Genomic DNA, 14,925 nt, shown 5'->3' on the forward strand with positions numbered 1-14,925 from the left:
GTAAAACCAAAAGGATTGTATTTGGTTCAAAACATTATCTTAGAACTAACAGTCAACTGGAGTCGTGAATATAAGGTTTGACCATTGAACAATTGAAGAAGCTGAATTCCTAGGAGTAACACTGGATGGCCAGTTATCATGGTCAAGTCGTATTGACAAAGTTGATGTGAAGATGGGAGAGGAATGTCTGGCCCCCAGTTGTGCTCTGGACACCATATGTGAATTCATCGCCTCCCATCTATCTTCAGAGTTCGTTCTGTTAGGTGACCTAAATTGGGACATGCTTAACACTCCGGCCGTCCTACAATCTAAGCTAGATGCCCTCAATCTCACACAAATCATCAAGGAAGCTACCAGGTACAACCCTATATCTGTAACCATGGGCACCTTCTTAGATATCATCCTGACCAACTTGCCCTCCAAATACACCTCTGCTGTCTTCAACCAGGATCTCAGCAATCACTGCCTCATTGCCTGCGTGCGTAATGGGTCAGCAGTCAAACGACCACCCCTCATCACTGTCAAACGCTCCCTAAAACACTTCAGCGAACAGGCCTTTCTAATCGACCTGGCCCGGGTATCCTGGAAGGATATTGACCTCATCCCGACAGTGGAGGATGCCTGGTTGCTCTTCAAAAGTGAATTCCTCTCCATCTTAAATAAGCATGCCCCATTCAAAATATGTAGAACAAAGAAACGATATCATAACCGCCATCGCTAAGATACATTATTGTGCAGCCGTATTCATCGACCTGGCTAAGGGTTTCGACTCTGTCAATCACAACATTCTTATTGGCAGACTCAACAGCCTTGGGTTCTCAAATGATTGCCTCGCTTGTTTCACCAACTACTTCTCCAATAGAGTTCAGTATGTCAAATCGGAGGGCCTGTTGTCCGGACCTCTGGCAGTCTCTATGGGGGTGCCACAGGGTTCAATTCTCGGGCCAACTCTCTTCTGTGTATTCATCAATGATGTCGCTCTCGCTGCTGGTGATTCTTTGATCCACCTCTACGCAGACGACAACATTCTGTATACCTCTGGCCCTTCGTTGGACACTGTGTTAACTAACCTCCAGATGAGCTTCAATGCCATACAACTCTCCTTCCGAGGCCTCCAACTGCTCTAAAATGCAAGTAAAAATACATGCTCTTCAACCGATCGCGCCTGCACCTGCCCGCTCGACTAGCATCACTACTCTGGACGGTTCTGACTTAGAATATGTGGACAACTACAAATACCTAGGTGTCTGGTTAGACTGTAAACTCTCCTTCCAGACTCACATTAAACATCTCCACTCCAAAATGAAATCTAGAATCGGCTTCGTATTTCGCAACAAAGCATCCTTCACTCATGCTGCCAAACATACCCTCGTAAAACTGACCATCCTACCGATCCTCAACTTCGGCGATGTCATTTACAAAATAGACTCCAATACTCTACTCAACAAATTGGATGCAGTCTATCACAGTGCCATCCGTTTTGACACCAAATCCCCATATACTACACACCACTGTGACCTGTATGTTCTCGTTGGCTGGCCCTCGCTTCATACTCGTCGCCAAACCCACTGGCTCCAGGTCATCTACAAGTCTCTGCTAGGAAAAGCCCCGCCTTATCTCAGTTCACTGGTCACCATAGCAACACCCACCCGTAGCACACGCTCCAGCAGGTATATCTCACTGGTCATCCCCAAAGCCAATTCTTCCTTTGGCCGCCTCTCCTTCCAGTTCTCTGCTGCCAATGACTGGAACAAACTGCAAAAATCTCTGAAGCTGGAGACTCTTACCTCCCTAGCTTTAAGCACCAGCTGTCAGAGCAGCTCACAGATCACTGCATCTGTACATAGCTCATCTGTAAATAGCCCATCCAATCTACCTCATCCCCATACTGTATTTATTTATTTATTTATCTTGCTCCTTTGCACCCCAGTATCTCAACTTGCACATTCATCCTCTACACATTCTACCATTCCAGTGTTTATTTGCTATATTGTAATTACTTTGCCACCATGGCCTACTTATTGCCTTACCTCTCTTATCCTACCTCATTTGCACATGCTGTATATAGATTTCCTCCTGTATTATTGATTGTATGTGTGTTTATTCCATGTGTAACTTTGTGTTGTTGTATGTGTCGAACTGCTTTGCTTAATCTTGGCCAGGTCACAGTTGCAAATGAGAACTTGTTCTCAACTAGCCTACCTGGTTAAATAAATGTGAAATAAATAAAATAAAATACAAAAATGTAACACGGAAAACTAAAGGCATAGTAACCATAAATGCCTTGTGAAAGGAAATACATTTACTTCCATTACAGAGTTGAAAAGTAATGTTGAACTGACCAATGTACATAGTTTCACATTCATGCAACCTAAAAGTTACATATCACGAAATTTCTATTTCAAATCTTTAGGACATTGAGGGAATCTTACTTGAGTCAGAAAATGATGTTCATATGATAGGGAAGATATACAAAACTTTGCAGAGACCATATAAGACAGGTAAGCTATCAATCCTGACGCTAGGGTTTGAAAATGGAAGAGCGCCGTCTCTTTAACAGCTCAAAATTGCAAACAATCATGTGTTTTGACGATTGTGCTGGTTTATCAATGCCAGCTACAAACAGAGCCCATTGTGCCTATCAGCAGAAATCAATAACGTTTTCCAAGGACTTCCTTCATTCACTTCCCTCCCTACCCTTCTTGCTCCCCCCCCTCCTCCCTCCTCGCCCTGACCACCCTACCAACATCCCATCCCTCGTGAACCATTCATCCACAGCAGAGCTCTCAGAATCTTGGTTAATTGGCTCCATCCCCCCTCCCTCCCTCCCCCCTCCTCCCTCCCTCCCTCCCCCCTTCCCTCCCCCTCCATCCCCCCTCCCTACTCGCCGCCCTGACCTCCCTACCAACACCTCGGCCCCTTCCTGAATGATTCTTTGACAGCAGAGCTCTCAGACACCATACAAACACTACTACACTATACACACCATACAAACACTACTACACACCACACAAACACGAATACACTATACACACCGTACAAAAATACTACACTATACACACCACACAAACACTACTACACTACTACATACCATAGTACACACTACTACACACCACACAAACACTACTAAACTACTACATACCATAGTACACACTACTACACACCACACAAACACGACTACACTATGCACACCATAGTACACACTACTACACTATACACACCACTACACTATACACACCACATAAACAATACTACACTATACACACCATAGTACACACTACTACACTATACACACCATAGTACACACTACTACACTATGCACACCATAGTACACACTACTAAACTATACACACCATAGTACACACTATTACACTATACACACCACCAGGGTTGCAAAGGGTTGGAAACTTTCCGGACATTTTCAATGGGAAGTTAAGCCCTGGAATTTGGGGAATTTTGCTTAAATTAATCAAAAACAGTTAGCTTATAACAGTGAACCTTTTTTTTGTGGGATACGCATAAGGCAATTCTAGGTCTTGTGGCATATTTTGGTTAAACTATCTCCAACCCTCTGCATGTGCAGTGCATTTTTCCAGCCAGCAGCATACCACCCTGCATCCCACTACTAGCTTGCTTCTGAAGCTAAGCAGGGTTGGTCCTGGTCAGTCCCTGGATGGGAGACCAGATGCTGCTAGAAGTGGTGTTGGAGGGCCAGTAGGAGGCACTCTTTCCTCTGGTCTAAAATAAAATATCCTGGGGCAGTGATTGGGGTCATTGCCCTGTGTAGGGTGCCGTCTTTCGGATGGGACGTTAAACGGGTCTCCTGACTCTCTGAGGTCATTAAAGATCCCATGTCACTTATTGTAAGAGTAGGGGTGTTAACCCCTGGTGTCCTGGCTAAATTCCCAATCTGTCCCTCATACCATCATGGTCACCTAATCATCCCCAGTTTCCAATTGGCTCATTCATCCCTCTCCCCTGTAACTATTCTCCAGGTTGTTGCTGTAAATGAGAATGTGTTCTCAGTCAACTTACCTGATAAGATAACAAAAAAACATGTACAGCTGATTCTCAGGTTCTTGCACACTATTGAGATGCTATTGAGCCCACACTACTACACTGTCTGAGCCAAGGACTACATGCTTTCTGCTCAGTTTGGATTATGCTACTGGGTGGGGTGAATATATTTTATATGACATACATTATTTTTTTGTTAACTAGTAAATAGTAGCTTTCAGCAAAGTGTGTTTAAATCATTTCTAACTCGTTAACAATTTCTGCTAGTTAGTATTTGCTACGATGTGGGTTTTAGCTTGATTGAGCCTGCTAACTGAGGAGTGTTAATTCACCTGTTTCCATAAATGTTTAATTTTAAAACGTTTATCTTACAAAGGAGTTGTTTAAACTTACTTCTTAACTATTTATCTGTACATGGAATTGTATTGTTTTTTTTAAACTCATTTTATTCTAATCTTTACAGTATGTCTCAGCTCACCTCTCATTACTTCTGTCACATACTAGATGTTATTGCTGGTGATTGAGCATGTTCACAAATACTTACACACCACACAAATACATACTACACACCACACAAGCACTGCAACAGTGTACACACCACACAAACACTACTACACACCACACAAATACTACTACACACCACACAAGCACTGCAACAGTGTACACACCACACAAACACTACTACACACCACACAAACACTACTACACGCCACACAAACACTACTACACTACTACACACCACACAAACACTACTACACACCAAACAAACACTACAACAGTATACACTCCACACAAACACTACTACACTATGATACCAGAGCACACAAAAACAATATAACTACACACTAAGCACACACACACACACAGCTGAACACCATAGTACACACAAACACAGCTACACACCATAGTACACACAAACACAGGTGCACACCATAGCACACACACACACACAGCTGCACACCATAGTACACACAAACACAGCTGCACACCATAGTACACACAAACACAGCTACACCATAGTACACACACACAAACACAGCTACACACCATAGTACACACACACACAGCTACACCATAGCACACACACACACACAGCTGCACACCATAGTACACACAAACACAGCTGCACACCATAGTACACACAAACACAGCTACACCATAGTACACACACACAAACACAGCTACACACCATAGTACACACACACACAGCTACACCATAGCACACACAAACACAGCTACACCATAGCACACACACACACAGCTACACCATAGTACACACAAACACAGCTACACCATAGTACACACAAACACAGCTACACCATAGCACACACACACACACACACACACACACAGCTGCACACCATAGTACACCATGTCTCCTGACTAACATTTTTCCCTGGTGCCACTACATTTCTCATTTGGTGACACCAGCCGATTGTGCAGATTCTGTTATCCTAAGCTACAGTACAGTCACTGTATACATAAACAAAAAGAAAATAAGAGCTTATGGCAGTAAGACAGGTTTACAGTAATGAAAAGAGTTTACTCTGATTCTGCAGTAAGACAGGTTTACAGTAATGAAAAGAGTTTACTCTGAGTCTACAGTAAGACAGGTTTACAGTATGGAAAAGAGTTTACTCTGATTCTGCAGTAAGACAGGTTTACAGTAATGAAAAGAGTTTACTCTGAGTCTACAGTAAGACAGGTTTACAGTATGGAAAAGAGTTTACTCTGATTCTGCAGTAAGACAGGTTTACAGTATGGAAAAGAGTTTACTCTGATTCTGCAGTAAGACAGGTTTACAGTATGGAAAAGAGTTTACTCTGATTCTGCAGTAAGACAGTTTTACAGTAAAAAAAAGGGTTATAAATGGTTCCTTCTCCGCTCTCGGAGAACTCCTGTTTAAAAAAATTTACTTTGAGTTAAGTGTGGTGTTCTTGGCGTGGCATCTATGCTTCTTCAGAATTCTAAAATGTTCTTGAACTGTACGGAAGCCTGAAGATGTGTCCCTTTCATAGCACACAGCACATTGGCCAGTGTTAAAACGGGTGTTGATTTTTTCAGTGCAAACATTTCCTCACATTGATTCAAGAGTTAAGCTTTCTGCCAATATCAGATATGTCCTGGGAAATGTTATTTCTTGTTACTTACAACCTCATGCTAATCACATTAGCCTATGTTAGCTTAACTGTCCCGTGGAAGGGACACCGATCCCGAATAAGTTTTTAAATGAACACACAGGGCTCTGATTTAACAAAGTGAACGTAATGCTACATCTAAGCACTGGCGGTAGGGCTATAGATTTGGGGATGTGTCCGAAATATTGTTGCTATTTTCACAACCGGAATTTTCGATAGATGGCACATAAGGGCTGGGATTTTGTGAATGAACAGGTTTTAGAGGTGTGTCGAGGCTTGACACCTCACTGAACAATCAGCACGGACTCCAGGGCTAAACATGTGTTCGTTCAAGTTGTGTATTTAAAGTCATGTATGTATTGCATTGTCATCAATTACAATTTCAATGTTATTCTGGTTTAGCCTAGTTTGATAAATAGCCTACAGAAAGTAAAAAATACAATGCAGGCTTGTCCCATATTTGCGAAATGTGTAACTTTGTTTTGAACATTAATTGCATGGCTTTAATATGGAAATATATTGTTAACATAGCATTCACACTGATATACAGTGCCTTTGGAAAGTATTCAGACCCCTTGACTTTTTCAACTATTTGTTACATTACAGCCTTACTCTAAAATGGATTAAACAAAAGAAATCTCAGCAATCTACACACAATAAACCATAATGACAAAACTAAAACAGGTTTTTAGAAAAGCATGCAAATTTCCCAAAAAATTCAAAACAGAAATACCTTATTTACATAAGTATTCAGACCCTTTGCTATAAGACACGAAATTGAGCTCAGGTGCATCCTGTTTCCATTGATCATCCTTGAGATGTTTCTACAACTTGATTGGAGTCCACCTGTGGTAAATTCAATTGATTGGACATGATTTGGAAAGACACACACCCGTCTATATAAGGTCCCACATTTGACAGTGCATGTCAAAACAAAAACTAAGCCATGAGGTCGAAGAAATATTCCATTGAGTTCCGAGACAGGATTGTGTCGAGGCACATATCTGGACAAGGGTACCAAAAAAAATTCTGCAGCAGTGAAGGTCTCCAAGAACACAGTGGCCTCCATCATTCTTAAATGGAAGAAGACTCTTCCTAGAGCTGGCCGCCCGGCCAAACTGAGCAATCGGGGGAGAATGGCCTTAGTCAAAGAGGTGACCAAGAACCCGATGGTCACTCTGACAGAGCTCTAGAGTTCCTCTATGGAGAAGGGAGAACCTTCCAGAAGGTAGAGTGGCCAGACGGAAGACACTCCTCAGTAAAAGGCACATGACGGCCCGCTTGAAGTTTGCCAAAATACTCTCAGACCATGAAAACACAAGATTCTCTGGTCTGATGAAACCAATATTGAACTATTTAGTCTGAATGCCAAGCGTCACGTCTGAGGAAATCTGGCAGCATCCCTACGGTGAAGCACGGTGGTGGCACCATCATGAGGATGTTTTTCAGCAGCAGGGACTGGGAGACTAGTCCGGATCGAGGGAAAGATGAATGGAGCAAAGTACAGAGAGATCATTCATGAAAACCTGCTCCAGAGGGCTCAGGACCTCAGACTGGGGCGAAGGTTCACCTTCCAAAAGGACATCGACCATAAGCACACAGCCAAGACAACGCAGGAGTGGCTTCCCATACTTTCCATAACAAAGCCATCACCTACAGAGAGACTAACCTGAAGCAGAGTACCCTAAGCAAGCTGGTCGTGGGGCTCTGTTCACAAACAGAATCTACAGAGCCCCAGGACAGCAAAACAATTAGACCCAACCAAATCATGAGAAAACGAAAAGAAAATTACTTGACACATTGGAAAGACTTAACAAAAAAAGTGAGCAATTTGGCCCTAAACTGAGAGTACACCGTGGCAGAATAACTGACCACTGTGACTGACCCAAAATTAAGGAAAGCTATGACTATGTACAGACTCAGTGAGCACAGCCTTGCTATTGATAAAAGTTGCCGTAGGCAAGGATATGCATATTCTTGATACCATTTGAAAGGAAACATTTTGAAGTTTGTGGAAATGTGAAATTAATGTAGGAGAATATAACAAATTTGATCTGGTAAAAGATAATACAAAGATAAAACCAAACTTTTCTTTTGTATTTATTTTGTACCATCATCTTTGAAATGCTAGAGAAAGGCTGTAATGTATTATTCCAGCCCAGGCACAATTTAGATTTTCGCCACTAGATGGCAGCAGTGTGTGTGCAAAGTGTTATACTTTTATTTTTATTTCACCTTTTATTTAACCAGGTAGGCCGGCTGAGAACAAGTTCTCATTTACAACTGCGACCTGGCCAAGATAAAGCAAAGCAGGGCAACAAAAACAAAAACACAGAGTTACACATGGGATAAACAAACGTACAGTCAATAACACAATAGAAAATCTGTATACAGTGTGTGTAAATGAAGTAAGGAGGTAAGGCAATATATATGCCATAGTGGTGAAGTAATTACAATTTAGCAATTAACACTGGAGTGATAGATGTGCAGATGATGATGTGCAAGTATAAATACTGATATAAATACTGGTGTGCAAAAGAGCAGAAAAAAACAAAAAACAAATATGGGGATGAGGTTGGTTGGATGGGCTATTTACAGATGGGCTGTGTACAGCTGCAGCGATCGGTAAGCTGCTCTGACAGCCGATGCTTGAAGTTAGTGAGGGAGATATGTCTCCAACTTCAGTGAATTTTGTAAAAAAAAAAATACTGATCCAATGAACCATTGCATTTCTGTTCAAAATGTATCATCAAGACTGCCCAAATGTGCATAACTTTTCAAGTTCATAACAGTGCACTCTCCTCAAACAATAGCATAGTATTATTTCAATGTAATAGCTACTGTAAATTGGACAGTGCAGTTAGTTTAACAAGAATTTAAGCTTTCTGACAATATCAGATATGTCTATGTCCTGGGAGACATTTCAAATGTCATATTATGGCTATGTACTGGGTTGTAACAAAATGCAAATTGTTGAAGTACAAAAGGGAAAATAAAAATAAATATGGGTTGTATTTACAATGGTGTTTGTTCTTCACTGGTTGCCCTTTTCTTGTGGCAACAGGTCACAAATCTTGCTGCTGTGATGACAGACTGTGGTATTTCACCCAATAGATATTGGAGTTTATAAAAATTGGATTTGTTTTAGAAGTCTTTGTGGGTCTGTGTAATGTGAGGTTAATATATGTCCTAAACATGGCCCATACATTTGCCAGGAGGTTATGAAGTGCCGTTCAGTTTCCACCTCATTTCGTGGCCAGTGTACATATAGCCAGTCTTGTCTTAATAAAACGACACCGTGTCACATATGTAACTACAGAGTGTCATACAGACATATATTCCCTAAATAGTAAACTACTTTGACCAGAGCCCTACTGACTTACATAAGGAATAGGGTGACATTTAGGAGGCACACAATGAATTTGATTGAGTTGTGTAATACTGCGGAGAAAGAAGGCCAGGATCTCTGGGCTCAGCTGGTTCTTTCTGTAGATATTGAATATATAGATCTGCAACATATTTAATATTAAAGGCCAGGTCCTCTGGGCTCAGCTGGTTCTTTCTGTAGATATTGGATATATAGATCTGCAGCATATATTCAATATTAAAGGTCAGGTCCTCTGGGCTCAGCTGGTTCTTTCTGTAGATATTGGATATATAGATCTGCAGCATATATTCAATATAAAAGGCCAGGTCCTCTGGGCTCAGCTGGTTCTTTCTGTAGATATTGGATATATATGTCACGTCCTGGCCAGTATAAAGGTTAATTGTCATTGTAGTTTGGTCAGGACGTGGCAGAGGGTATTTGTTTTATGTGGTTCGGGGTGGTGTTTTTCTAGAAGGGCATTTGATTTAAGTATTCCGGGGTTTTTGGGCACTGTTTGATTTTCATGTATTCTATGTTTAGTCTAGTGTGTCTGTTTCTATGTTTGGTTAATTGGGGTTGGGACTCTCAGTTGAAGGCAGGTGTTGTCTATTTGCCTTTGATTGAGAGTCCCATATATTAGGGTGTGTTTGTGTTTGTCATTTGTGGGAGATTGTTCTGTGTTTAGCCTTGTGCCTTGCCAGACTGTTTTGTTGATCGTTCGTTCTTTTGTTATTTTGGTGTTCATTTTGAATTTATTAAACGTCAAGATGAGCATACACATACCTGCTGCATTTTGGTCCTCCTTTACCAACGACAACCGTGACAGAATCTCCCACCAAACCAGGACCAAGCAGCAGAGGGAGGAGCAGAGGGAATTTGAGTTGGACTATGGTGAGAGATGGACTTGTGAGGAGATCTTGGGAGGAGAAGGCTCCTACACTTGGGAGGAGATCCAAGCAGGAAAGGATCGCCTTCCATGGGGACAGGTGGTAAGAGAGAGGGAGGAGAGGCGAAAGGCTGGTAAGGACCGGGAACGTTACCGAGGAACACGACTGGCGTTGAAGCACGAGAGGCACCCCCAATAAAAAAAAATTGGGGGGGCACACGGGTAGTTTGGCTAGGCCAAGGAAGAGCCAGAAGCCAGCTACCCGTGGTTATATGGAGGAGCGTATGAGGTGGAGGGCGCCATGTTTCGCTGAAGAGCGCACTATCTCACCCATACGCACGCACAGTCCGGTGCGCGTTATTCCAGCCCCTCGCAGGTGCCGTGCTAGAGCGGGCATCCAGCCTGGTAGGAGGATGCCTGTGCAGCGCATCTGGTCGCCGGTACGCCTCCGAGGACCAGGCTACCCAACTCCCGCTCTACGCACGGCTACCATCAGGCCCCTGCACAGCCCAGTCCGCCCTGTACAAGCACCCCGCTCGTACAGGGCTACTAGTTCCATCCAGCCAGGACGGGTTGTGCAGGAGGTAAGATCAAGACCGCCTGTGCGCCTCCATAGCCCGGTGTTTCCAGTTCCTGTCTCTCGTGCGGACCCGGAAGTGCGTCAGCCCAGTCCGACTCGTCCTGTTCCCGCTCCCCGCACTAGCCTGGAGGTACGTGTTCCCAGTCTGGTACGTCCAGTACCAGCACCACGCACCAGGCTTCAAGTGCGTCATCCCAGTCCGAAGTCGCCAGGGCTGCCCGTCAGTCAAGAGTCGCCAGAGCTGCCCGTCAGTCAAGAGTCGCCAGAGCTGCCCGTCAGTCAAGAGTCGCCAGAGCTGCCCGTCAGTCAGGAGTCGCCAGAGCTGCCCGTCAGTCAGGAGTCGCCAGAGCTGCCCGTCAGTCAAGAGTCGCCAGAGCTGCCCGTCAGTCAGGAGTCGCCAGAGCTGCCCGTCAGTCAGGAGTCGCCAGAGCCGCCCGTCAGTCAGGAGTCGCCAGAGCCGCCCGTCAGTCAGGAGTCGCCAGAGCCGCCCGTCAGTCAGGAGTCGCCAGAGCCACCCACTAGTCAGGAGCTGCCAGAGTGGCCAGACTGCCCGGAGATGCCAGACTGCCCGGAGATGCCAGAGTGGCCAGACTGCCCGGAGATGCCAGAGTGGCCAGACTGCCCGGAGATGCCAGAGTGGCCAGACTGCCCGGAGCTGCCAGAGTGGCCAGACTGCCCGGAGCTGCCAGAGTGGCCAGACTGCCCGGAGCTGCCAGAGTGGCCAGACTGCCCGGAGCTGCCAGAGTGGCCAGACTGCCCGGAGCTGCCAGAGTGGCCAGACTGCCCGGAGCTGCCAGAGTGGCCAGACTGCCCGGAGCTGCCAGAGTGGCCCGACTGCCCGGAGCTGCCAGAGTGGCCCAGCGGCCAGGATCAGCCAGAGTGGCCCATCTGCCTAGAGTCTGCCGATGACCAAAACCCATTGGAGTCTAGCAGCAACCTTGAACTGAGTAAGTCTGACAATTCAGAACTTAAAGAGATTAACTGTTTAATTGCTGAGTCTGCATACAGGGTGGAGAGGTGGAGGTCTGCCCATGATCCGGAGCAGGGGGAGTCTGCCTACGGTCCGAGGCTGATCGGGTCGGTCGGCACTCTGGAGGACAATAGGCCGGAGCCTGAACCACCACCTGCATAGGTGGGTTGGGGAGGGGGGGTGTAGCACAAGTGCAGTCGGTGACGGCAGCCACCCTCCCTTCCCTCCCTTTAGTTTAGGGGGATTTTTTTTTGGGGGGGGGGGGTTTTGTTATTCTTGAGGTGCTTCCGGGGTTAGCACCTTTAGGGGGGGGGGGGGTACTGTCATGTCCTGGCCAGTATAAGGGTTAATTGTCATTGTAGTTTGGTCAGGACGTGGCAGAGGGTATTTGTTTTATGTGGTTCAGGGTGGTGTTTTTCTAGAAGGGCATTTGATTTAAGTATTCCGGGGTTTTTGGGCACTGTTTGATTTTCATGTATTCTATGTTTAGTCTAGTGTGTCTGTTTCTATGTTTGGTTAATTGGGGTTGGGAATCTCAGTTGAAGGCAGGTGTTGTCTATTTGCCTTTGATTGAGAGTCCCATATATTAGGGTGTGTTTGTTTGTCATTTGTGGGAGATTGTTCTGTGTTTAGCCTTGTGCCTTGCCAGACTGTTTTGTTGATCGTTCGTTCTTTTGTTATTTTGGTGTTCATTTTGAATTTATTAAACGTCAAGATGAGCATACACATACCTGCTGCATTTTGGTCCTCCTTTACCAACGACAACCGTGACAATATAGATCTGCAACACATATTCAATATTAAAGGCCAGGTCCTCTGGGCTCAGCTGGTTCTTTCTGTAGATATTGGATATATAGATCTGCAGCATATATTCAATATTAAAGGTCAGGTCCTCTGGGCTCAGCTGGTTCTTTCTGTAGATATTGGATATATAGATCTGCAGCATATATTCAATATTAAAGGTCAGGTCCTCTGGGCTCAGCTGGTTCTTTCTGTAGATATTGGATATATAGATCTGCAGCACAATCTTTTGCTCTTGTCTTCTTGACTCTTCATCTATGTTGTTCAATTTTCTACTGGCAATATCAACCACTGTGACGAGTGGATGACAAGGTTTAGTTGGTTGGTTGTTTGGTGAAAATATATTGCTCTGTCTGAAATTGGAGCCTTACTCCAGCCTACAGAAGACATTAATAAAAATGTGCTTTTGTGGAAACTAAGGTTTTAAAACTTGTAAGGTAAGCTGAAGCGACAGGTAACCACAGCTGCAAAAGAATTCAAGGAACTTTTAAATAATAGCAACAGGTATTAAAGGTATTTTGTTTTTCATATAAGAAAAGATTAAACTAAAGTGTATTGTCTTGGCCACACACACACACACACATACACACACACACACACACACACACACACACACACACACACACACACACACACACACACACACACACACACACACACACACAGTGAGTTTCTAGCTTACAGCCCGACCGCAAGCAAGTAGCATTGCATTTTACCGTTTTCTTTCTTTTTATTTCATTATTTGGTCTGTCTGAGTGAGACCCAACTGTTATTCTAACAATAGAAGTTGAGTGAAGGTGATTGGCTGGATGGAGGCAACAGCTTGCGTTGGTTTGAAAGCCAACACCACAGAGCAGTCACTCTGAAGCAGTAACAGCAAAGACAACCATTATACACAACTCAATGCAGACAGGAAGACAGACAGCACACACACACACACACACACACACACACACACACACACACACACACACACACACACACACACACACGCCCTCATTTTGTCAATATTGACATTCTGTTGCATTATTGGTGTCACCAATCAACACAGGTGAGGTCTCCAATCAAATTCAAATCAATTGTAGTTGTCGCATAACCAGTTTACAGCAGGTATACTTGGTGCAGTTAAATGCTGAGGTAGTTATTAGTTATTAGTTATTTATTTATATAACTATGTTTATATAACTATATAACTATGTTTTTAGTCGCTCTCAATAAGAGTGTCTGCCTAATGATTCAATGTAAAAAAAATGGGGTAGTCAGTGCAAATCATTTCTAAGGTGCGTATATAGTCTCTCTGGTGAAATAGTCTCTAAGCTACAGGTCTGTTCAATCCGACCAGGTAGAGAGAGAGAGAGAGAGAGAGAGAGAGAGAGAGAGAGAGAGAGAGGAGGTCGCCACGAGCCCTTACCTGATGATGACGTACATGACCAGACAGTTACCCACAAGCCCCACCACGCAGACCATCATGTAGACTACAACGATGGTGATCTTGATGCCAGTGGGGAGGAAGGCGTAGGTCTCGTTGTAGCCAACACTGAAGTTGTTCTGGAAAAGCAGAGAGTCGTTGTAGAAGTGGAAGGCTCTCAGGTCCAGGTCTGATCCGCCGACCAATGAGTCGTTTAGGAACTCCATGACAAATGTCCTTCCTGTGCCTGATGAGAGAGAGAGAGAGAGAGAGAGAGAGAGAGCATAATAACAGACAGACATGAGATGAGGAAAAGACTGGTGTGTGACGCGTCAAATGATGGAGAGGCCTGCACGGGAATCTTGCTGCTCCTCAGTGCTATTTCCCTGTACCCAAATCAACAACGTTTCGACTTTACCGAAGTCTTCATCAGGTGGGGAAACATCACAGACAGAAGTGTGCGTTGTATTTATTTTATTCAGTACAAGACAGGTCTGGTCTGTATGTCTGTAACACACAGACAGGCGGTTTGCAAGCCAACACTCCTACTAAATATTTGTGGCGTCATATGGAGGCGCTGCGCAAACGTGGGCTGCCTAGTTCCTATAATAAATCAATGAGGTTTACCCGCAACAGTTCCAATATCCAATGTATGCACATGTGTGCTCATAGGAGAAGATACATACAGCTACTTTAACATCAACATACATGTTCACACCGGCCGAACTGGAGAATGTAAGGTGCCCAAATATAGGCTA

At 44.2% G+C, this 14,925-nt stretch overlaps 1 protein-coding gene across 1 annotated transcript in view; it reads right to left on the bottom strand.

Moving 5' to 3' along the window:
- The window catches only part of LOC106566357 (nociceptin receptor), a 79,877-nt gene that overhangs the window by 64,288 nt on the left and 664 nt on the right, over nucleotides 1–14,925 (bottom strand). The window contains exon 2 of the mRNA XM_014134287.3: nucleotides 14,171–14,414. Coding sequence (XP_013989762.1) covers nucleotides 14,171–14,394 — 224 coding nt within the window. The 5' untranslated portion in view covers nucleotides 14,395–14,414. The remainder of the gene's footprint in view (nucleotides 1–14,170; nucleotides 14,415–14,925) is intronic.

This window comes from Salmo salar, chromosome 13 (assembly GCF_965601325.2).
Source record: "Salmo salar chromosome 13, fSalSal1, whole genome shotgun sequence".
NCBI lineage: Eukaryota > Metazoa > Chordata > Actinopteri > Salmoniformes > Salmonidae > Salmo > Salmo salar.